The sequence below is a fragment of the Pseudonaja textilis genome, unplaced genomic scaffold, assembly GCF_049901715.1.
Source record: "Pseudonaja textilis isolate UNSWEBS1 unplaced genomic scaffold, rPseTex1.2 PTEXCTG173, whole genome shotgun sequence".
NCBI lineage: Eukaryota > Metazoa > Chordata > Lepidosauria > Squamata > Elapidae > Pseudonaja > Pseudonaja textilis.
In genome coordinates, this window is record NW_028262492.1 from 1 (window position 1) to 25,010 (window position 25,010).

General features: G+C 42.1%; 2 protein-coding genes and 1 long non-coding RNA gene across 4 annotated transcripts; 2 read left to right on the forward strand and 1 right to left on the reverse strand.

The window, feature by feature from the left end:
* Positions 1 to 693: 693 nt before the first annotated feature.
* Positions 694 to 24,616, forward strand: LOC148123851 (uncharacterized; the record flags this gene model as incomplete). Its single annotated transcript, XM_087918637.1, is given in 4 exon segments — positions 694 to 2,205; positions 11,060 to 12,583; positions 22,743 to 23,803; positions 23,805 to 24,616. Coding segments are annotated over 4 exon segments (4,160 nt in total), but the record flags the coding sequence as incomplete, so codon positions are not given.
* Positions 2,232 to 12,884, reverse strand: LOC148123852 (uncharacterized). Its single transcript, XR_015740499.1, has 2 exons — positions 12,780 to 12,884; positions 2,232 to 2,433 (listed from the first exon to the last, which is right to left on the reverse strand). It is a non-coding gene; the product is annotated as an uncharacterized LOC148123852 (long non-coding RNA).
* Positions 4,344 to 22,661, forward strand: LOC148123853 (zinc finger protein with KRAB and SCAN domains 3-like). 2 transcript variants are annotated; one of them, XM_087918635.1, is made up of 5 exons: positions 4,344 to 4,472; positions 4,953 to 5,564; positions 5,789 to 5,903; positions 7,671 to 7,800; positions 22,509 to 22,661. In XM_087918635.1, exons 2-4 carry the CDS (start codon positions 5,145 to 5,147, stop codon positions 7,739 to 7,741), a joined length of 606 nt encoding a protein of 201 aa, XP_087774761.1. In that variant the 5' UTR covers positions 4,344 to 4,472; positions 4,953 to 5,144; the 3' UTR covers positions 7,742 to 7,800; positions 22,509 to 22,661. The 2 variants fall into 2 exon arrangements, with proteins under 2 accessions (XP_087774761.1, XP_087774762.1); XM_087918636.1 differs by lacking the exon at positions 22,509 to 22,661 and adding an exon at positions 10,874 to 11,012.
* Positions 24,617 to 25,010: the final 394 nt, after the last annotated feature.

Consider the following 25,010-nt stretch of genomic DNA (forward strand, 5'->3'; position numbering starts at 1 on the left):
CTTTATTTTTCCTAATATTCTCCAATAAATTCTCTAATGTAAGGATAAAGAGTAGCGGTGACAATGGGCATCCCTGTCTTACTCCCTTGTTGATCTTAAATGTTTCTCTCCAATCACCATTTAGTATTATGCTAGCCGCCTACATCGAATAGATTGCCCCAATTGTTTTGATAAATTTGCCGCTGAAATCCATACTTTTTAATTGCTATATAATGAACTGCCAATTGACATTGTCAAACGCTTTTTGCACATCAAGAAAGACCATTGGCATCTGCTTTCCAGGTTGTGCCTCATAGTATTCTAATATGTTCATTACCGTTCTAGTGTTATTTTTAATCAAAGGTCTCTGCTGAAATTAACCCACCCAATAAATCTTAAGATTTCTCCTAATTCCTTCTTGGATTTTCCCCTGATTATTCCTTAATTCAAAACAAACTTTGAGTGAGATTTGCATATATAGATAATTGTAAAGAAAGAGATGTTTTCTAGATATTTTCAAGGCTTTCAGGACTCATTAATTTAGAAATCATGTCTATATCACACCACTGTAAAAGGCAAATGTTCAACATAATGGAATTTTGGAAAAATTCAGAAGGAAATTCACTTGATTTTGTGCAGTTTGACCTATTTCTCTGACCTTGTTATCATTTTCATTTCTCTTTTGATTTGAAGGTAACAATGGACAGGATAATGAAGATTCCTGTGAACTGTCCCAAATGATCGATGCTAAAGATGGAATGGAGAAGTTTGGAATTCGAACGGAATTCAAAAGCCATGTGAGAAACCAGTCAAATAATTGGAATCAGGAAAGCTCATTTTCCACTGATGCCCAGCAAGAGGAAATAAGGAAAAAATATAATGGGAAAAGTGTGAAGCCAATGAAAGCTAAACTAAAAGTAAAAGAACACTATTTAAGCCAAGACAATGGAGAAGATGCTATGAGAAGACACAGTAGACAAAATTACATTGAGACATTTATTCCTTCTCTTAGAAATAAGTTCCTTACAGCTAAAAAAGTGATTGATATAAAAGAGAAGCCTTATAAATGTTTGGAGTGTGGAACATGTTTTAGAAAAAGTAGGCAACTTATTTCCCATGAAAGGAGTCACACTGGGGAGAAGCTCTACAGATGCAGAGACTGTGGTATCACATTCAGAAGATGGAATAATCTTATTTCCCATAAAAGGATCCACTCAGGAGAGAAAGCGTATAAATGCATGGAGTATGAAAAAGCCTGTGCTCAAAGTGGTAATCTTATTTGCCATAAGACGATCCACACAGGGGAGAAGCCGTATAAATGCATGGAGTGTGGGAAGACCTTTGCTCAAAGTGGTCATCTTATTCGCCATAAGATGATCCACACAGGGGAGAAGCCGTATAAATGCATGGAGTGTGGGAAGACCTTTGCTCAAAGTGGTCATCTTAGTTCCCATATGATAATCCACACAGGGGAAAAGCCGTATAAATGCATTGAGTGTACAAAGACCTTTGCTAAAAAAGACAAACTTATTCGCCATAAGATGATCCACACAGGGAAGAAGCCGTATAAATGCATGGAGTGTGGGAAGACCTTTACTCAAAGTGGTCATCTTAGTTCCCATATGATAATCCACACAGGGGAAAAACCATATAAATGTATGGAGTGTGGAAAGTCCTTTGTTCAAAGTGGTCATCTTAGTTCCCATATGATAATCCACACAGGGGAAAAACCATATAAATGTATGGAGTGTGGAAAGACCTTTGCTAGAAAAGACAAACTTATCCGCCATAAGATGATCCACACAGGGAAGACGTATAAATGCATGGAGTGTGGGAAGACCTTTGCTCGAAGTGGTCATCTTAGTTCCCATATGAGAATCCACACAGGAAAAAAGCCATATAAATGCATGGAATGTGGAAAGACCTTTGCTCGAAGTGGTCATCTTAGTACCCATAAGATGATCCACACAGGGGAGAAGCCGTATAAATGCATGGAGTGCGGGAAGACCTTTACTCAGAGCGGTGGACTTAGGTACCACAACAAGATTCACACAGGAGAGAAACCATATAAATGCATGCATTGTGGAAAGACATTTGCTGCGAAGTATGCTCTTACTTGCCACAACAAAATCCACACAGGAGAGAGGCCATATAAATGCATGGAATGTGGAAAGAGCTTTGCTCAGAATAGTAATCTTACTTCTCATAAAAGGATACATGCTCGGGAGAAACTATATAGCAATAGCAATTCCACTTAAGACTTATATACCACAATGATTTACCACACACTATGAGCAGTTTACAAAGTCAGCCTATGGTGCCCAGCAATGTATCTATCTTTATCCATCTCAGAAGGATGGGAGCCGAATCAACCATGAGCCTGTTAGAATCAAACTCCTGGCTGTGGGCAATTAGCCTGTAGTAGTGCATTCTAACCTCTGACCCACCATGTCTCTATAAATTTTTATGTGTATGTTGTGCCTTTCTGATCCAAATGAGACAAGATTGAATCCAACAAATTGAAATTTAATATGGAGAAAAGTAAGATTTTATACCTGGCCAGAAAAAACCTGAAACTTGGCTCAAAAATAGTAAGTGTGAAAGGGTCCTTGGAGTCTGAATGGATGATCACTTAAGCATGAATCACCTGTGTGCAGCAGCAGCCAAAAAGCTAATATCCTTGAGGCATAGAATCAAAACCACCTGAAGTAGTAGTAGCGTTTCATAAAGCCTTAGTAAGTTCACACCTCTCAGAACTTAGCAATTTGACCTGAAAGTGATGTGAGGATGCCAATATTTAAATGGTGCAGATTCCCTAATCATTTGAAGTATCTCCCTTTGATGAGTATATCCACTATAGCAGTGGTCGCCAACCAGCAGGCTACAGGCCACTGGTGGGCTGCAAAAAATTTTTGGTGAGCCACAGAGAAATCCCACCCACAGAGCATACCCCCCAAAGCAATTAACCAGGCTGCCCAGAAACACAACGTTTCACCGCCCACATGGCCCACAGGAACCCTCCCTGCCCACTCACTCCTTACCCGGCAAACTTGCCTGCTAAATTGCTATTTTTCCAACCATTAGCTCTTTTGTGCTGGGAGATTTAGATTAGCTAGGAAGCAAGAAATGGTTGGATTCCTTGCTTTCTAGTTAATCTTTAGATCTTTGGCTCTGCTTTTTGAATATCCCTTAGGACTGAAGGTTCTATTATTCAGTGCAGACTCCTGGTAAGCAACTTTTATGTGACAGACTGAGCTAGCCATGATGGCAGATAGATCACTGAAACAAGGACCCAGAATGAACAGAAGCTGAAACATGCATGGGCAAAGGATACTTTTTAAGCATTAGGGCCATGTTTTTGTCTTTATGGTATGCCAGATGCTAGGAAATGGTATAACGGTAATGAACAAAAATTACTTTATCAGTGGTGTCATTACTTGCTAAACATGCATACAATTCTTTCTTTTTGTTGCATTAAAAATTACTAATACACTAAAGTGTTCGGATGTGCTTGGGGTGAGGGGCATATTTCAGGTCCTCCTGAGTTGAAGCTGTTTTTCCTCACAGTGGTTTAGCTCTCCACGACCTACCTTTCTTTCTAGTGTAATTCCACCTTTTCTCTAGTCAGAGGTGAAATGCCATTTAACCTTTTTCCTTTTTCAATTAAGGAGGCCTGTTATGAGGTAAAATTTCCGGACTATCCAGAAGTTTCAGCTTTCCCTCCATTTTGGAACTGGTTTTCTTTTTTCATTTTGTTCAGGGTCCCCGCAACAGGCAGGGAGTCATTCAGAGATGCCTTTCCTACTCCCAAGCCCATCATCCCCACCAGAGGAATTATTGAGTCTATCATCTGCACCTCTATAACTGTCTGGTTTGGTTCTGCAACCCAACAGGACAGATGTTGGGCTGCTAAACAAATAATTCCCTCAACACTGTCCAACTATTTACAAAGTGTACACTACTACTACTGTTAATCTTCTCACCACTCCTTATCACCCATCCCCTCCCACTTGACTGTTTCCTAGTATGATTTGATTGTTGCTTGTACCCTATGACTATCATTAAGTGTTTTGTACTTTATGATTCTTGATTCTTAATGAATGTACCTTTTCTTTATGTATACTGAGAGTATATACACCAAGACAAGTTCCTTGTGTGTCCAATCACACTTGGCCAATAAAGTATTCTATTCTATTCTCTCCCTTCCCCTCAGAGGCGCTCCTCTTTCCCGCCCTTTTTACGATCCTGGAACTTTGCGGCAGGGGGCGACCTCCACCAAGAGAAGGGAATTCCAGCACCTTCCCCATTGGTCCACTGGGAGGCGAACGTCACAGCTGGCTTTGTTGGGGGAGGGGGGAAGGGCATAGAGGGAAGTGACATCACAAATGCTTGCTGTTCTACCCTGCCGCACTCGCTCTGCTTAACCCCTGGGGCTCCGCAGGCGGCGGTGATGCTGCGTGAGAATGGCGGTGAGAGATCCAGACGTGCCCCAGGTGAGGAGGAAGGGCGGTTCCCGAGCAAAGGGAGGCGGAGGAGGAAAAGACCCGTGCCCGACCCACCTCCGCCTTCAACCCCGGACCCCATGCTCTCCAGCCACCCTCTCCATGCAGGGGGAAACGGGGATAACAGGAAGGCGCGGTGGGTCCGTCCCCTCCCACCCCTTGCCCGGGGAAGCGTCCGGTGGGGGGAGAGGACGGTCGGCCTTGCGGAGGCCCAGCAGGAGAGGAGAGAAACCGGGCGAGAAGGAGGCAGGATTCGCATCAGACTCTTCGAGGGCCCGATCCTGTCTCCAGAGGGGGAGAGAAGTGGGCCGGCCTCTCCATCTGCCTCCTTCCTGGCCCTACTCGAGGGGGGGGGGGCTGGTCCCTACGCTGGGATGAGCCACTTGGGGCTCCGGGCAGGTTGTGGGAAGAGGGTTCAAGGGCTGAATTCCACTTTCTAATTCTTGGAGTTGGTTTTTCTTTCCATCTCAGATACAGAAACTCGAAGCCATTTGAAATCTTTGCAAGCCAAAATTCTCTCTTTGGGGGAACAGAAAAAAGAGGTGAATTACTTGCAGGGATCCGTCTTGTGGCCCCAGAAATGATCCTGTGAAGGAAAAAGCATCTGGAGATCGACAAGAGTCCTTGGGCCCATTTTAAGTTGCTCTGCAGGAGAGAGAAAAGATGGAGGCACAACGTTTTGCAAAGGAAGGAAGCAGAAAAGGCTCTTCAGCTATTCAGCTTGGGAAGGGTGGGGAGATCTGGATAAGACCTGGGCAGAAGATCCTGGAGGAGGAAACCATCCTCCCTTTAGAAGTCCAGCTCTGCAACTTCAGGAGCCTCCACTACTGGGAGGCTGACGGTCCCCGAGGACTTTGCAGCCAACTCCACGACTTTTGTAGGCGATGGCTGAAACCGGAAAAGCACACCAAAGCTCAGATGCTGGACCTGGTTGTTCTGGAGCAGCTCCTGTTCCTTCTGCCCCCAGAGATGGAGGGCTGGGTGAGGGAATGTGGAGCAGAGACCAGCTCCCAGGTGGTGGCCCTGGCAGAAGGCTTCCTTCTGAGCCAGGCAGAGGAACAGAAGGAGCAGGTCCAGATTCAGGTTAGACGCTTTTAGGGAGCTCACCCTTCCTTCTCAAACTTCTCTGACATTCATAATATGTGGTGATGTCCTACCAATTCTTGTACAACATTGTTCCATTGTTTTCTCACTCAACCATGTTGATGGATATTGGGGGCTTTGAGGTTGTGTTCGGGATATTGTGTTCCACTTTATTTTGTGATATACATTAATTTTGTTTCTTTTTTCCTTCCTCCTATTTGAAGTGTTGCACTATGGAGATCAAAGATCCTGAGGGAAAGAAGAATCCATCAAATCCCCCTCAGGAGTTATTTTGCAGGAGGATCCCTTGGGAAGATCCAAGTCAGGACACCTTAGGAGGTAATAGAAGATACTCAGATTACCCATCTGTCTTATCTTTGCTCTTTCTTCTCTTCTATAGAACTCCTCCTATTTTGTTAATTATGCATTTTGAAATTACTTATTCCTTACAGAGAAAAAAAGAATGAAGTTTTCTGGTTTTAATGATGGAGATCAAACAACGGTTGAATCCCCAAATCAAGTAAGAAAGGGAAGAGTTATTGAATTTGTATTCCCCCTTCAGGAAATGAACCAGGTGTGCAGAGTGCTCTCTCCTGTTTTCCCCCCTTGTTTGGAGTGGATTGTTTTCGTGTTCTTCCACAACATGGAGAGCAGAATAAACATACCACAGTGGCAGGGACTGCTAGTGACCCATTTTTTTTTTGTTATTCTTTTACTTGGAATTGTGCAAGGCTAATGAAAAATAACCAAATACTCACATGGCCACATTACCATTTTTTAGAACTCTTATTTAGAACCCATAGTTGAAGAATAAGCAAATCATATTAAAAAATAAAGCAGACTATTAAAATCCAAAGGGAGTGGCTGTTTTGATGATGTAATCAAGGTACTTTGGGCTACAAAATAATTTCCAATCCTTTGATTTATGCCTTGATTAGGAGATCAAATATTCCTGCTTTGCAAAGGCTGAGAAATTAGTTTCCCAGGGAATTTTCTCTTCTTCGTTTTCTTCCTTTCAGCCAATGGCTCAGACTACTAGATCAATCAATGATAGACAGAGCGATAGATCAGTTGATCCCGAAGTGGGACTGCTTTACTGAAAGGCACTGAAGGTTTGGCAGAATCAATCAACTTGATAAAAGTTCCCCAAATATTTCTTCAGTTAATTTTTTTTTTCAGATTTGCCCATTTTCTCACCTAAAATGAGGACTTGTGTGATGCACAGCCATTTAACTTTAGCTTTGGGAATTTGGGAATAGTAGAACAGAATAAGAGTTGGTAGGGATCTTAGAGGTCTTCTAGTCCAACCCCCTGCTCAGACAGGAAGCCCTATAACATTTCAGATAAATGGCTGTTCAATGTCTTCTTGAACGCCCCCAGTGTTGGAGCATCTACAATTTCTGGAGGCAAGTCATTCCACTGATTAATTGTTCTAGCTGTTAGTTAATTTCTCTTTAATTATAGGTTGATTCTTTCCTTGAATCCATCCATTCCATCTTGGAACACTGCTATCATGTAAACACCCCCCCCCTTCTTCTTTTCATTAAACTAGACATACCCAATTCCAGCAACCATTATTTATATGTTTTAGACTTGAAGACCCTAATAATTTTTGTTGCTCTTCTCTGTACTCTTCCTATAGTCTCAAGATATTTTTTACATCTGGCAACCAAAACTGGATGCATTTTAAAGTGATACTACCACTTCATGTGATCTTGATTCTATCTCTCTTAATGCAGACTATGATTCTTTGGGGTTTTTTTTTGGAGGGGGGGTATCAGTGATTGTCCACTTGGATCCCAAGATACCTATTGTACTTTTTACTGTTGAGCTAGGTATCACTTATTCAATTCCTGTGCATTTGGTTTTTCTTTCCTAAATGTAGAACCTTACATTTTTCAACATTGTTTTTCATTTTCTTAAATGGGGCCCAATCTGTGGATCCTTCTCTATCTCAAGCTTATCTTCTGGAGTGTTGATATTCCTATCAATTTGGTCTTGTCTGCAAATTTGATGAGTTCCCCTTTTATCCTCTTGTCTAAATGAATGATGAAGATGAAAGCATCTTGTGAATCCTCTTGTTCTGTTCTTTTTTTCCGTGTTCAGGAGAGTCTTGTGTCCTTCAAGGAGGTGGCTGTGTATTTCTCAGAGGAGGAATGGTCTCAGCTGGATTCTGACCAAAAAGCGCTGCATTCAGAAGTCATGCTTGAAAACTATAGGAATGTGGTCTCTCTGGGTAAGAGTTTTCTAGTCCCTAATCTTATAGAGGTTCAAGAAGACTGTAGTTACTTTTTATTAAAAAAAATCACTAATCAGATATCGTCTACTCAAAGAGAAAAGGAAAGTGTCTGGCCTTCTGGTACTCCAAGGAAGGAAAGAGTCAATGCTTTGATACTTTTGGGCCATTTCTTATCTGTATTTTTCCATTTCTATTTGAACTTATCTGTGGAGGCTGAGAAGGATGAGGTTGCTTTTGCGTGGAGGTCATGTGAGAAGAATGTGTTATCATTTGTCCTCTGAAACCTCCCCAAATTGTATGAGAACAGAACTTTCACACTCAGGTCATTGAAGAATATTCTCCCAATTGAATTCAAGAACAAAGGTCTCATGCAGTGTGACTCAGAGCATCCTGGGGTACAGGTAATCCCCGAGTTATGACAGTTCACTAAATTCCCAGTTATGATCTAGCCCACTCCCAAGTTCTTAAGACTCAATCCTGAAATTACAAATGTTGCAGCACCACGGCCATCATTCACACTTATGAATGACAACAGAGGTGCTGCAACAACATTCACCCCACCCACCTCACCCCACAGGTCTTGCGTTGCATTGCGTTGATTTAGTGAGTCATCTCTACACCACAGGGTTGTGTGTTGAGTCCCTTACTCTATACTCTTTATGTGCATGACTGCATTCCCACTAGTAATACCATTACTAAATTTGCAGATGATTCAACCATGGTGGGACTCATCTCCAGGGGGTGGAGGGGGGATGAGTCTGCCTATTAAGATGAGGTGGACCGGTTGTTTCATGGTATGGAGACAATAACTTGGTCCTCAACACCAATAAGACTAAGGAGCTTATAGTGGACTATAGAAGGAAGAGATCAGACATCCAGCCCTTGCTTATCAATGGAGACCGAGTGGAGCAAGTGGCCAGATTTAAGTTTCTGAGGGTGAACTGAGGTGCTCACATTGCAGCACTGGTCAAAAGGGCCCAGCAGAGGTTATACTACCTGAGACTTCTCAGAAAACAACTATTGAATGAAAAACTGCTGGTGACCTTCTATCTCTGCACCATAGAGAGTATATTAACTTATTGCACCTCTGTATGGTTTGCCAATTGCACAGTGGCAGATAGAAAAGCACTCCAGAGGGTTAACATCATTGCCCAGAAGATCACTGGTTGCCATCTCCCCTCTTTGGAAGAGCTTTATAGCTCCCACTGTCTTAAGAAAGTTCAAAACATTCTCAAAGATCCATCTCATTCTGTGAACCCCTTTTTGGACTATTACCATCTGGCAGATGGTACAGAATATTATAAACAAGGACAAATAGGCTGCAAAACAGTTTCTATCCCAGGGCAGTAGTTCTTTTGAATTCTACCATATAGTGCAGTATTGGTGCAGTGTCTGGCGTTTTCGGTTCAATGTGTGGAGTGTGAAGGATGTGTCTTGGTGTTTATTTTCATGGTCATGATGTGACTGAAGATGGTATTTGATTTTGTTGTACGAGGTGCAATGACAGTTAAAGTAAACTAAATCTGTTCCTTTGCCTGCTTTGGTGCATTTGCAGAAAAAAGAGACATAAAGTAATGAGAGATACGTGAGATCAGTAATGGGAAATCTCGCACTACTAATCTCACATGATCTTGCACTATAGTACTTTAGGCCTCTGTTCTCTGCTAACCAAGGTCTTGAATTGAATTGAATTCTTTATTGGCCAAATCAAAGAGATACAAGCAACAAGGTTATTGTCATAAGTGGGCAGAGATAGGTAATAGGAAGTATGAGAAGAATAATAGTAATACAGTCTTAGTAAATAGTTTGACAGTGTTGTGGGAGTTAGTTTTTTAGCAGAGTGTTGGCATTCAGGGAAAAACTGTCCTTGTATCAGGTTGTTCTGGTGTACAATGCCCTATAGCATCGTTTTGAGGGTAGAAGTTAAAACAATTTATGTCCAGGATGTGACGGGTCTAGATATTTTCACAGCCCTCTTTTTGACTCTTGCAGTATACAGGTCCTCAATGGAAAGCAGATTGGTAGCAATTGTTTTTTCTACCATTCTAATTATCCATTGTGTCTGTCTTGTTTGGTTGCAGAAGTAAACCAGACAGTTATAGAGGTGCAGATGACAGACTCAATAATTCCTCTGTAGAACTGTATCAGCAGCTCTTTGGGCAGTTTGAGGTTTCTGAGTTGACAAAGAAAGAACATTCTTGTGCTTTTCTGATGACGTTTTTGATGTTAGGTTAGGTCTTGAAATACGATAGAAACTTGAAGTTCTCTACTGTTGATACTGTGTTGTCTAGTATTGTAAGAAGTGGTAGTATAGGAGGGTTTCTCCTAAAGTCTACCACCATTTTTATGGTTTTGAGTGTGTTCAGTTCCAGATTGTTCCAATGGCACCATGAGGCAAGTTGTACAACTTCCCATCTATATGCAGATTCATCGTTGTCTTGAATGAGACCAATCACTGTTGTATCATGCTTTTCAAACAGATGGTAGGCTTCTTCATTTTCAAAGACTTTTGCCCTGGATCTCGTGTAGTCCTTGGTTCTTAAAAACACAGGTCGAAAGTATTGCACTACAAGATCATGCGAGATTAGTAGCCTGAGATCTTGCACTACTGGTCTTGTGTGATCTCACACTAAAGTAGTTTAGGCCTGGTCTCTCTGCAAACTGAAGCTGGTACCAGATCCAGCCAAAGAGCTCTTGCAAGCTGATGGGACTTTGGGCAGTGAAATAGCCATTCTTGAAGCCTCCCAACCTTTGCAATCTCAACGCGAAGAACATTTAAAATCCAATGGGAGGCTTAATTCCTCCTTGGATGTTACTGCTGATTATTCCCTGTCAAAACTGACTTTGAGTGAGATTTGCATATATATAGATAATTGTAAAGAAAGAGATGTTTCTAGATATTTTCAAAGCTTTCATGACTCATGGATATAGAAATCATGTCTATATCAAATCACTGTATGCATGCAAAATACATAATAGAATTTTGGAGAAACTGAGAAGGAAATTCACTTGACTTTCTACACTTTGATCTTTTTCTCTGACCTTGTTATCATTTTCTTTTGCTTTGAAGGTAATAATAGGCAGGAGAATCAAGATTCCTGTGAACTGTTCCAAGTGATCAATGCTAACAATGGAATCGAGAATTTTGGAATTCAACTGGAATTCCAAAGCCATGAAAGAAACCAGTCAAATAATTGGAATCAGGAAAGCTCATCTTCTACTGATGCACCGATGCAAGACTTTCTTCCCCAACAAAAGAAACCATATAAATGCATGGAGTGTGGAAAGACCTTTGCTCAAAGAGGTCATCTTATTACTCATAAGAAGATCCACACAGGGGAGAAGCCGTATACATGCATGGAGTGTGGGAAGACGTTTTCTCAAAGTGGTCATCTTATTTCCCATAAGAAGATCCACACGGGGGAGAAGCCATTCAAATGCATGGAGTGTGGAAAGGCCTTTACTCAGAGCACTGGACTCAGAAGACACAAAATGATACACACAGGAGAGAAACCATATAAATGCATGGAATGTGGAAAGACTTTTGCTCTGAGCAGTAGACTTACTATCCACAAAAAGATCCACACAGGAGAGAAACCATTTAAATGTATGGAGTGTGGAAAGACCTTTGCTCTGAGCAGTAACCTTACTATCCACAAAAAGATCCACACAGGAGAGAAACCATATAAATGCATGGAGTGTGGAAAGACCTTTGCTCAAAGTGGTAATCTTATTTCCCATAAAAAGATCCACACAGGGGAAAAGCCATATAAATGCATGGAATGTGGGAAGACCTTTGCTCAACGCAGTTATCTTACTTCCCATAAAAAGATCCACACAGGAGTAAAGCCATATAAATGTGTGGAGTGTGGAAAGACCTTTGCTCTGAGCATTAGACTTACTATCCATAAAAAGATCCATACAATGGAGAAATCATATAAATGCATGGAATGTGGAAAGACCTTTGCTCTGAGCAGTAGACTTACTATTCACAAAAAGATCCACACAGGGGAAAAACCATTTAAATGCATGGAGTGTGGAAAGACCTTTGCTCGTAGAGATAATCTTATTTCCCACAAAATGATCCACACAGGGGAGAAGCCATATAAATGCATGCAGTGTGGGAAAACATTTACTCATAGCAGAGGACTTACTATCCACCAAAAGCTGCACACAGGAGAGAAACCATATAAATGCATGGACTGTGGAAAAACCTTTGCTCTGAGCAGTAGACTCACCATCCACAAAAAGATCCACACAGGAGAGAAGCCGTATAAATGCATGGAGTGTGGAAAGACCTTTGCTCTAAGTAGGAGACTCAATATCCACAAAAAGATCCACACCGGAGAAAAGCCGTATAAATGCATGGAGTGTGGAAAAACCTTTGCTCTGAATAGTAGACTCACTATCCACAAAAAGATCCACACAGGGGAGAAGCCATATAAATGCATGGAGTGTGGAAAGACCTTTGCTCAAAGAGGTAATCTTATTTCCCACAAGATGACCCACATAGGGGAGAAGCTGTATAAATGTGTAGAGTGCGGAAAGAAATTTGCTCAACGCAGTTACCTTGCTTCCCATAAAAGAATCCACACAGTGGAGAAACCATATAAATGCATTGAGTGTGGAAAGACCTTTGCTCAGCGCAGTTATCTTGTTTCCCATAAAAAAATCCACACAGTGGAAAAGCCATATCAGTGCATGGAATGTGGAAAGAGTTTTGCTCGAAATCGTAGTCTGTCTTCTCATAAAAGGATCCACACTCAGGAGAAACTATATAGTAATAACAATTTCACTTAGCCTTATATACCATTCCACAATGCTTTCCAGCACTCTTAAGAGATTTAGAAAGTCAGCATATTGTCCCTAGCAATCTGGGTCCTCAAAAAAGATGAGATGCTGAATCAATCTTGAACCAATCAGGATCAAACTCCTGGCTGTGGGCAATTAGCCTGCACTGCATTCTAACCTCTGACTCTGATTTTTATGTGTATGCATATTGTGCCTTTCTGATGCAAATGAGACAATGTAGAATCTAACAAAATGAAATTTAATGTGGAGGAAAAAAAGGTTTTACACCTGGGTGGGTGGAAAAAACAGATTACATGAAATCTGGCTCAAAAATGATAACTCTGAGAGGGACCTTGGGAGTCCGAATGGTTGATTACTTAAACATGAGCATGATAGCAGTATTCCAGTGTTTGAGAGGCTGCCACAAAGAGGAGGGGGTCATTTTTTTCCGAAGTGCCAGAGGGCAAGGCAAGCAATGGATCTCTTAGAGTAACCAAGGAGAGAAGCAATCTGGAATTTGTTTACAGTGAGGATAATTAATCACTAGAAAACAGCTTGCCTTTAAACATTGTGCTTGCTTCATCACTGGACATTTTTAAGAAGAGACTGTACAGACACTTGTCTGAAATGATATAAGATCTACCTGAGCTGGACTAGAAGAGCTCCAATTTCCCTTCCAGCTCGATTCTGATTCTTCACTCCAGCTTTTTTGCTAAGTAGGAGGTTTAAAGCACACACGAGCATCAGTGGAGATAAAGGTTATCATTTGCCTGAAAGTGATGTGTGGCTGCCAATATTTAAGTGGTGCATATTCCCTAATCATTTCAAGGAACTCTCTCTGATGAGTATGTCCACTAGAGCAGAGTTGCAGTCAGAAATGCAATTAGTCCTAAATCCCTTATTATTGTTTCCACTTTTCTTACTATTGTCACAGTCTGCCTTTCCACCCTGCTTTACATGATGTAATGCAAGTAATAACTGAGAAAGAAAACCATAAGGAGAATGCAGTTATAGTGATTCTGAATTAGAAAATGCAACTCTTGGGCTCTTCGTCCTAACTTTGTGATGATCTTTCCTTACCTTCCCTCCTGTTGCTTATCTCGACACAATCACATCAATACCTTTTTAAAATGAGGTCTCCAGAACTGGACACAGTTTTCCAAATGGTGTCTCCTTTTTCTTGATGGTGATACATCTGGTGATGCATCCCTGAATTTTGTTTGCCTTCACAGCTGCGTGGCCACACTGTTTACTTCTTTTGCAGTTATCTTTTTTTTCAGTGCCATGGTAACTTCTTTCACATAGTTGTGAAAAAAGAATGCTGCTTGAACTCATTTATTGAAATGCAGAATAGTTGTAGTGTTGTGGAAATATGCATACCTTTGTGTCTGTTCCAAGCTTCCTCCACAAAGGGAGCATTAAAGGAAGTAGTGTCAACTCTCAATATGACTCTAGCTGAAGCCATATTGTTCTTACTTTGTTTCTTAGTTTCTATACTTATGGGGGAGGGGGATTTATGGAATGTAGAATGTTTGCTCCAATGTGCCAGACATAAAAACAGTAAGACTCCTGAGAACCAAGGCCAAATCAACATGCCCTAGCAACAGCAAGAGGGACCGCTGAGAAGTTCATCTGCTTGGTTGGTTAATGTGACCTGTGACACAAGATGGATGGGCAGTATCTATTTTTACTTATACCAGAACCACAAGAATTATTGAATTTTGGTTTCACTTTTGACCGTGTCAATATGATGTACCCAATAAACTGGATTTTTGAGGAAGCCAAGGCCTCAGAGTCTTGAATTAGTTGGGTGCATTACTTGGAACCATGACAAGTATTTTTATTAAGAGAAAGCAGTGGTAGGGAAATGTGGATGCATATTAAGGTCCCCTAGCTAGGCAGGCTACTGGCCAACCCAGTTAGTCCTTGATTTACAATAACTGTTTATGCAAACATTCAAAGTTACAATGGCAACAAATGATGTTTCTGACTTATTTATTTCTTTTCCTCCCTTTCTCCTTCCCAAATTAAGCATACTCCAGGGAATCAGACATAGTGTCTCAGTGGCTAAGAAGCTGAGTTGGTCAATCAGAAAGGTTGGCAGTTTGGTGGTTCAAATCCCTAGCGCCATTTAATGGAGTGAGCTCCAATTACTTGTCCCAGCTTCTGCCAACCTAGTAGTTTGAAAGCATGTAAAATGTAAGTAGAAAGATAAAGAACCACTTTGGTGGGAAGGTAAGAGAGTTCCATGCGCCTTCAGCAGTTAGTCATGCTGGCCATATGATCATGGAGATGTCTTCAGACAGTTCTGGCTCTTTGGCTTTGAAACGGAGATGAGCACTGCCCCCTAGAGTTGGGAACGACTAGCACATATGTGTGAGGGGAACCTTTATTTTTACCTTTAGGGTATCAGAATGAAAACCACTCCAGTGTGCTAACATTGCCAATGAACAATCAGGAAGATCTTAAGAAATCAATGGGGACCAAAATAAGATAAAATTAAGAAGAACTTCTACTTTAAAACACACTGCTCAAAAAAATAAAGGGAACACAAAAATAAGACATCCTAGATCTGAATGAATGAAATATTCTTATTAAATACTTTGTTCATTACATAGTTGAATGTGCTGACAACAAAATCACACAAAAATTATCAATGGAAATCAAATGTAGCAACCCATGGAGGTCTGTATTTGGAGTTACACTCAAAATTAAAGTGGAAAAAAACACTTCAGGCTGATCCAACTTTGATGTAATGTTCTTAAAACAAGTCAAAATGAGGCTCAGTAGTGTGTGTGGCCTCCACGTGCCTGTATGACCTCCCTACAATGCCTGGGCATGCTCCTGATGAGGTGGCAGATGGTCTCCTGAGGGATCTTCTCCCACATCTGGACTAAAGCATCCCCCAACTCCTGGACAGTCTGTGGTACAATGTGGCGTTGGTGGATGGAGCAAGACATGATGTCCCAGATGCGCTCAATTGGATTCAGGTCTGGGGAACGGGCGGGCCAGTCCATAGTATCAATGCCTTCGACACACTCCAGCCACATGAGGTCTAGCATTGTCTTGCATTAGGAGGAACCCAGGGCCAACTGCACCAACATATGGTCTCACAAGGGGTCTGAGGATCTCATCTCGGTACCTAATGGCAGTCAAGCTACCTCTGGCGAGCACATAAAGGGCTGTGAGGCCCCCTAAAGAAATGCCACCCCACACCATTACTGACCCACTGCCAAACCGGTCATGCTGGAGGATGTTGCAGGCAGCAGAACGTTCTCCACGGCATCTCCAGACCCTGTCATGTCTGTCACATGTGCTCAGTGTGAACCTGCTTTCATCTGTGAAGAGCACAGGGCACCAGTGGCAAATTTGCCAATCTTGGTCTCTGGCAAATGCCAAACGTCCTGCACAGTGCTGGGCTGTAAGCACAACCCCTACCTGTGGACATCTGGCCCTCATACCACCCTCATGGAGTCTGTTTCTGACCGTTTGATCATCCACATGCACATTTGTGGCCTGCTGGAGGTCATTTTGCAGGGCTCTGGCAGTGCTCCTCCTGTCCCTCCTTGCACAAAGGCAGAGGTAGCGGTCCTGATGCTGGGTTGTTGCCCTCCTATGGCCTCCTCCTGTCTCCTGGTAGCGCCTCCATGCTCTGGACACTACGCTGACAGACACAGCAAACCTTCTTGCCACAGCTCGCATTGATGTGCTATCCTGGATGAGCTGCACTACCCGAGTCACTTATATGGGTTGTAAACTTTGTCTCATGCTACCACTAGAATGACAGCACTGCCAGCATTCAAAAGTGACCAAACCATCAGCCAGAAAGCATAGGAACTGAGAAGTGGTCTGTGGTCACCACCTGCAAAACCACTCCTTTATTGGGATGTCTTGCTAACTGTCTATGCTTTCCATCTGTTGTCTATTCCATTTGCACAACAGCATGTGAAATTGATTGTCAATCAGTGTTGCTACCTAAGTGGACAGTTTAATTTCACAGAAGTGTAATTGACTTGGAGTTACATTGTGTTGTTTAAGTGTTCCCTTTATTTATTTGAGCAGTGTTCTTCAGTCCTTCCTGATAAAACATGCAGACATGCGAATGGAAACTTTCTCTGGAATATCAAGATGCCAAAAATAATCCAACCTGCCAATAAAGAAGAAAATGTGTAGCTCATGGTTGAAATGAGAGGTCCTTGGTACTGAGCCTGATAGTTTTGTTGCAGACATTTCATTACCCAAACTAGGGAACATCATCAGTGAACCAAGGATCCCTCAATCCAACTTCAGTCTGCTGTGTAAAATTAAGATCTGAGTCAACCAATATGAATGCAGAAGCAGGGAACTTTTTTCAGTGGAAGACTTCTGATGATGTGATAGAATAATGACAGGTGTCAATGTAGAGTTTGTGGGAAAAGCTTCAGTGTGAACAATTTGTCTTTCAAACAAGGGACCAGAACGAACAGGAGCTGAAACAAATGCATGGGCGAAAGATAATTTTTCAAGCATTAGGACCATTTTTTTCCTCTTTTTAAGTTGTGCCATAACATTACGGTAACTTAAAATTAAGTTTCAGTGCTGGTGGTATTTGCTAAATATGCATTGTCAACTCCAAATACAGTCAAATCTTTTCATTTTCCCTCTCTTTATTTCTCTATTAAAGAGCCTCATTATGAGGTAAAATTTATGTGATATCGAGAGATTTCGGTTTTTTTCGGTTTTGGGACTGGTTTTCTTTTTTGTTCAGAATCGCCTTGAGGGCAGGGAGCCATTGAGAAGGGCCTTTCCTCCTACTCCCTTTCCCATCATCCCTGCCCTCTCCCTTCCAGAGGCGCTCCTCTTTCTCCTTTTTTTCTAGAATCCTGGCAACTTTTCACGAAATCCACCAGGGGGCGACCTCCGCCAAGGGAAGGGAACTCCAGGCATTTCCTCATTGGTCCACGGGATAGCGAAGGTCACGGCTGCTTTACCACGGGAGGCCGCGGAAGAAGTCACGTCACAAACGTTTGCCGCTCTAGGGCGCCGCACTCTCTCTCCTTAACCCCCCCAGGACTCGGCAGGCGGCGGAGGGGCTGCGGGATAGTCTGGCGGAGAGGTGCCCCGGTGAGGGGGGAGGGGATGGCTCTTCCCGTGTCCCATGCTCCCCAGCCGCCCTCGGCATACTGAGGGAAGCGGGACAAGCTGGGATGCCTCGAAGGCGACGGGGATCCGGGGATCCCGTCCCGTGTCCGGGGAGGCGCCCGAATAGGGGAAGAGGAGGGTCGCGGCCTTGCGGAGGCCCAGCAGGAGAGGAGAGAAGCCGGGCGAGGAGGAGGCAGGATTCGCACCCAACTCTACGAGGGCCCGATCCTGTCTCGGGAGCGGGAGAGAAGCGGGGGGGTGGCTTCTCTAGCTGCCTCTTTCCCGGCCTTGCTCGGAGGGGAAGGGGACACTGCGTTGGGAGAAGCCGCTGGGGCTCAGGGTAGGTTGGGTGAAGATTGCTCAGTGGCTGAATTCCACTTTCTAATTCTTGGCCTTGGTTTTTCTCTCCATCCCAGGTACAGAAACTCGAAGCCATTTGAAATCTTTGCAAGCCAAAATTCTCTCTTTGGGGGAACAGAAAAAAGAGGAATAACTTGCAGGGATCCGTCCTGCGGCCTCAGAAATGGTCCTGTGAAGGAAAAGGCATCTGGAGATCCACCAGAGTCCTTGGACCCATTTGGAGTTGCTCTGGAGAAGAGAAAAAGAATGGAGGGACAACCTTTTATAAAGGAGGGAAGCAAAAAAGGCCCTTCAGCTGTTCAGCCTGGGAAGGGTGGGGAAATCTGCACAAGAACTGGGCAGAGGATCCTGGAGGAGGAAATAATCCTCCTTTCAGAAGTTGAGCCCTGCAACTTCAGGAGCCTCCAATACCTGGAGCCTGAGGGTCCGCGAGGACTTTGCAGCCGGCTCCATGACTTGTGCAGGCAATGGCTGAAACCAGAAAAGCACACCAAAGCTCAGATGCTGGACCTGGTGGTTCTGGAGCAGCTCCTGGCTCTTCTGCCCCCAGAGATGGAGTGCTGGGTGCGGGAGTGTGGAGCAGAGACAAGCTCCCAGGCGGTGGCCCTGGCTGAAGGCTTCCTCCTGAGCCAGGCGGAGGAGCAGAAGGAGCAGCTCCAGTTGCAGGTGAGAGCTCAAAAGAGAATAGAGAATGTGTTTGAATACTTCACCCCTTCTTCCCAAACTTCTCTGACATTCATAATATGTGGCAATTTCCCAATTCTTGTGGGACATTGTTCCATTGTTTTCTCACTCAGCCTCACGGATGGATATTGGAAGCTTTGAGGTTGTGTTCCAAATATAAGAATCCACTTTATGTCATGTGATATAAATTAATTCTGTTTCTTTTTTCCTTCGCCCTATTTGAAGTGCTCCACTGTGGAGATCAGAGATCCTGAGGGAAAGAAGAATCCATCAAATCCCCCTCAGGAGCAATTTTTCAGGAGGATCCCTTGGGAAGATCCAAGTCAGGACACCTCAGGAGGTAATCGAAGATCCTTTGATTACCCAGAGAGATCCCATCTGTCTTACCTTCTCTTCTGTAATATACCTCCTCTTATTCTTTTAAATATGCATTTTGAAATTATTTTATTCTTATAGAAATACAAAGAATGAAGTTGTCTGATTTTTACGATGGAGCTCAAACATTGGATGAACCTCCAAATCAAGTAAGAAAGCTGAGCATTATTAATTTTGTATTCTCCTTTCCTTGAGGCAGTGAAGAGGGTATATGCAGAGTTGTGTCCCCTATTTTTTACTCTTGTTCTGACTGGATTATTTTTGTGTTCCTGCGCAACATGGGCAGCACAATATTACCTTTCAAGCAAAACTCAGAGGAAGGTGTATTCCTCAAAGAAAGGTTAATTGGAACTGTCAAATTGGCACAAATCTGGTGAAAACCAACTCTGAAAGTTCCTGTGGTTTTTACCTAATTAAAAACAAGTTTTCTTCTCAACCCAAAACAGTCACATGGCCCAATCACTGCAAGCTCCGCTGGTCCATCATTCCTCTGTCATCTGGCCAAGTGTGAGAACGTCTTTGGTTTCCAGGAGCAAGTATTTTATTATGACTACACCCGCTATCTCTAATCCCCCCTCCCTATCCCTTGCTCTAATGTGGCAGCACTGGAGCCTCAAAATGGCATCGGCCAGATCACTTTTTAAAGACTATAGGTTAATTGGTTCTGCTAGGTATTCTTCCAACTGAGTTTACAAGAAGTATTTTTTTTAAAACGTTCTTCAAGAAATAGGAATAAACGTATCACTGTGGTAGTAACTTCTAGAAACCCGTTCGTTTTGTAATTCTTTGACTTGGAATTGTGCAAGACTAACGAAAAATAACTAAATACTCATATGGCCACATTACCATTTTTAAAAAGCCTTATTTATAACCAGTAGTTCAAAAATCATCAAATCATATTAAAAAATAAAACAGACTATTAAAATCCAAAAAAAAATGGCCACTAGAACATGTAATCAAGGTACTTTGGGCTACAAAATAATTTCCAATCCTCTGATTTGTGCCTGAATTAGGAGATCAAACATTTCAGATAAATGACTGTCCAATTTCTTCTTAAACACCTCCAGTGTCAGAGCATCCACAAGTTCTTGAGGCAAGTCATTCCACTCATTAATTTTTCTCACTATCAAGAAATTTCTCTTTAGTGGTAGGTTAGTTCTCTCCTTGATTAGTTTCCATCCACTGCTTCTTGTCCCGCCTTCATGTTCTTTGGAGAATTGGTTGACCACCTCTTCTTTGTGCCAGCTCCTTAAGATATTGCAATATTGTTATCATGTCATTCATAGTTGTTCTTTTCGTTAAACTAGACATACCCAATTCCAGCAACCATTCTTTTTATATGTTTTAGCTTCCAGGACTCTAATCATTTTTGTTGCTCTGTACTGTTTCTACACTAGTCTCAAGATCTTTTTTACATCATAACAGCCAATACTGAATGTGATATTCCAAGTGTGGTCTTACCAAGGCATTATAAACTGGTACAAACACTTAATGTGTTCTTGATTTGATCCCTCTCTTAGTGCAGCCTATGGTTGTTTTGGGTTTTGTTTTTGTTTTTTTTGCGGGGGAGGGGGGCAACTGTAGCACATTGCTGTCTCATGTTTAAGTGATTGTCCAATAGGACTGCAAGATCCCTGTTGTAGTTTCTGGTGTTGAACCTTACATTTCTCAACATTTTTCATTTTCTTATATGGTCCCAATCTATTAATCCTTCTCTATCTCAAGCTTATTTTCTGGAGTGTTGGTATTCCTGTCAATTTGGTCTTGTCTGCAAATTTGATGAGTTCCCCTTCCTCTTGCCTAAATCATTGCTGAAGATGAACAGATCTTGCAAATCCTCCTGCTGTGTTCTTTTTTCCGTGTTCAGGAGAATCTTGTGTCTTTCGAGGAGGTGGCTGTGTATTTCTCTGAGGAGGAATGGTCGCAGCTGGATCCTGACCAGAAAGCGCTGCATTTGGAAGTCATGGTTGAAAACCATAGGAACGTGGCCTCTCTGGGTAAGAGTTTTCTAGTCCCCAATCTTTCTGTGCCATTTCATATCTGTATTTTTCCATTTCTAAAAAGAATGAGGTTGCTTTTATGTGTCCTCCGGAGGGCATATGAGGGGAACGTGTTATCATATGTCCTCTGAAACCTCCCCAAATTGTGTGAGAATAGAACTTTCACGCTAAGGTCATTGAAGAGCATTCTCCCAATATAATTCAAGAATGAAGGACTCATGCAATGTGACTCAGAGCATCTTAGGGTATAGTTAATCACTGAGTTACAACAGTTCCCTTAGCGACAGTTCCGAGTTACAACCTACCCCGTACTTATGACCTATTCCCTAAATTATCAATGTTGCAACACCACGGCCATTATTCACACACATGATGGCAGAGGCATTGCAACAACATTCGTCCTTTGTGTATCCCCACCCCACTGGGACTTAATGTAGCGAGCCGTCTGTTCCTTTGCCTGCTTTGGTGCATTTGCAGAAAAAAGAGGCCTAAAGTAATAAGAGATACGTGAGATTAAATGTGAACTTTTACTGTATTACTTTAGATCTCTGTTCTCTGCTAACCAAGACCTGCATGAGATCCAGGACAAAGTACTTTGCAAACAGAGGGAAGGCCTCTTCATTTTCAGAGATTTGTGCCCTGGATTTTGTGCAGTCCTTAGTTTGTAGGGAACACAGGCCTAAAGTACTAGAGTATGAGATCAGTAGCCTTAGGTCTTGCACTAGTGGTCTCTTGTTATTTCACACTAAAGTAGTTTAGGCCTCTGCAAATTAAAGCCTGTACCTGATCTGGCCAAAGAGCCCTTGAAAGCTGATGAGACTTTGGTGCAGCAAAAATAGCCATTCTTGAACCCTCCCATCCTATCCAGTCTTAGCACAAAGAGTATTTACAAGCCAATGGGAGGCTTCAAGCAAGGGATTTCACTCTGAAGTTTCATTGCTGGGATCAAAGATTGGATGGAGCAGGGGTCCCGCCAGAGAGACAGCTATGCCAAGGTACACCAGGGAAGTAGGAGCTTGTTTCAAAATGGTTTCAGTTCTCAAAGGTCTCTGCTGAAATTAAATAACCCCAATAAATCTTAAATTGTCTCCTAATTCCCCCTTGGATGTTTCCCCTGATTATTCCTTCACTCAAAACTGATTTTGAGTGAGATTTGCATATATATAGATAATTCTAAAGAAAGAGATGTTTTCTACATATTTTCAGAGCTTTCATGACTCATCAATTTAGAAATCATCATGTCTATATCACACCACTATAAGAATGCAAACATACAACCTAATAGAATTTCGGAGAGATTCAGAAGGAAATTCACTTTACTTTGTACTTTTTCTCTAACCTTTTTATCATTTTCATTTCTCTTTTGCTTTGAAGGTAACAACGGGCAGGAGAATCAAGATTCCTGTGAACTGTCCCACGTGATCAGTGCTAAAGATGAAATGGAGAAGTTTGGAATTCAAATGGAATTTGAAAGCCATGAGAGAAACCAGTCAAATGATTGGAACCAGGAAAGCTCATTTTCCACTGGTGCTCCAATGCAAAACTTTCTTGCCCAACAGTTGAAAACATATAACTTCCTTACATCCCAAAAAGTGATTGATACAAAAGAGAAGCCTTATAAATGTTTGGAATGTGGAAAATGTTTTAGAACAAGCAGGCATCTTACTTCCCATGAAAGGATCCACATAGGGGAGAAGCTGTATAAATGTGTGCGGTGTGGGGAAACCTTTCCTTGTGCCAATGAACTTACAATCCATAAAAGGAGACACATGGGAGAGAAACCATATAAATGCATGGAATGTGGGAAGACCTTTGCTCAGAGTAGTGGACTTAGTTGCCATAAAAAGATCCACACAGGAGAGAAACCATATAAATGCACTGAGTGTGGAAAGGCCTTTGCTCTGAATGGTAGACTTACTATCCACAAAAAGATCCACACAGGGGAGAAGCCATTTAAATGCATGGAGTGTGGAAAGACCTTTGCTCAAAGAGGTACTCTTATTTCCCATAATGTGATCCATACAGGGGAGAAGCCATATACATGCATGGAGTGTGGAAAGGCCTTTGCTCAGAGCAGTGGACTTAGAAGTCACAAAAAGATCCACTCGGGAGAGAAACCATTTAAATGCATGGAGTGTGGAAACACCTTTGCTCAGAGCAATGGACTTAGAAGCCACAAAAAGATCCACTCAGGAGAGAAACCATTTAAATGCATAGAGTGTGGAAAGACGTTTACTCGGAGCAATGGACTTGCTATTCACAAAAAGATCCATACAGGGGAAAAGCCATATAAATGCATGGAGTGTGGAAAGACCTTTGCTCAAAAACGTCATATTTTTTTTCATAAGATGATCCACACAGGGGAGAAGCCGTATGAATGCATGGAGTGCGGAAAGACATTTACTCAAAGCAGTGGACTTAGAAGCCACAAAAAGATCCATACAGGGGAAAAGCCATTTAAATGCATGGAGTGTTGGAAGACCTTTGCTCATAGATGTAATCTTATTTCCCATAAAAGAAGTCACACAGGGGAGAAGCCATTTAAATGCATGGAGTGTGGAAAGACCTTTTCTCAAAAACGTAATCTTATTTCCCATAAGATGGTCCACTCAGAAGAGAGACCATTTAAATGCATGGAATATGGAATGAGCTTTGCTCAGAATGATAATCTTATCTTCTCATAAAAGGATCCACGTTCAGGAGAAACTATATCGCAACAGCAATTTTACTTAGACTTATATACTACTCCACAATGATTTACAGGACCCTGAGTGGTTTACAATGTCAGCATATTGTCTCCATCAATCTGGATCCTCATTTTAGCAACCTCAGAAGGATGAAAGTCTGAATCAACTGTAAGCCGGTCAAGACTGAACTCCTGGCTGTGCGCAATTAAACTGTAGTACTGCATTCTAACCACTGATCCACAAATGTGTCTATAGATTTTTATGTGTATGTCTATTTTGCTTTTCTGATCCAAATGACACAAAGTTGAATTCAACAATATGAAATTTAATATGAAGAAAAGTAAGATTTTATACCTGGATAGGAAAAATAGATTACTTGAAACTGGCCCCAAAACAGTAACTGTCAGAAGGACCTTGGAGTCCAAATGGATGATCATTTAAGCATGAGTTACCTGCGTGTGGCAGGAGCCAAAAAAAACTAATATAATTCTTCGTTGTATAAACAAAGGCATAGAATCAAAATCACGTGAAATATTAGTACCATTTTATAAAGCCTTTGTAAGACCTAAAATATTACATCCGGTTTTGGTCATCACATTACTAAAAAGATGTTTAGACTATGGAGAAAGTGCAGAAAGAGCAGCTAAGATGATTAAAGGCCTGAAGACTAAAATTTATGGAGAACTGTTGCAGGATTTGAGTTTGGTTAGTCTAGAGAATGGAAGGTTTAGGAGTGACATGATAACAATATTCTGGTATTTCAGAGCCTGCCACAAAGGATGGGGTCCTTTTTTTTTTAAGCACCAGAGGGCAAGACCAACTATCAATTTCCAACATTGGATGGAAATTAAATCAAGCATGTCCTGCTTGAGCTAGACTAGAAGAGCTCCAAGTTCCCTTCCAGCTCTATTCTAATTCTGAATCCTCAATCCTTTCTTGTGCTTTTTTGCTAAGTGGGAGGTTTTAAAGCGAACACGAGCATAGGTGGAGATTAAGGTTATTATTTGGCCTGAAGGTGATGCGTGGCTGCCAATATTTAAGTGGTGGAGATTCCCCAATCACTCCAAGAAGCTCCCTCTGATGACGGAGATCTTTCCTTGCTTTCCCCTCATGTGGCCTATTTCTGGACTCACAAAATCTTATCGATATCTTTTTTTTAGGTGAGGTCTCCAGAACTAGGCGCAGTATT

Coding starts and splice junctions, on each gene's coding strand:
- LOC148123853 (XM_087918635.1), top strand. CDS start 5,145: ATGGAGGCACAACGTTTTGCAAAGGAAGGAAGCAGAAAAGGCTCTTCA. Junction 5,565..5,788: donor AGGAGCAGGTCCAGATTCAG/GTTAGACGCTTT, acceptor TCCTATTTGAAG/TGTTGCACTATGGAGATCAA. Junction 5,904..7,670: donor AAGTCAGGACACCTTAGGAG/GTAATAGAAGAT, acceptor TTCCGTGTTCAG/GAGAGTCTTGTGTCCTTCAA.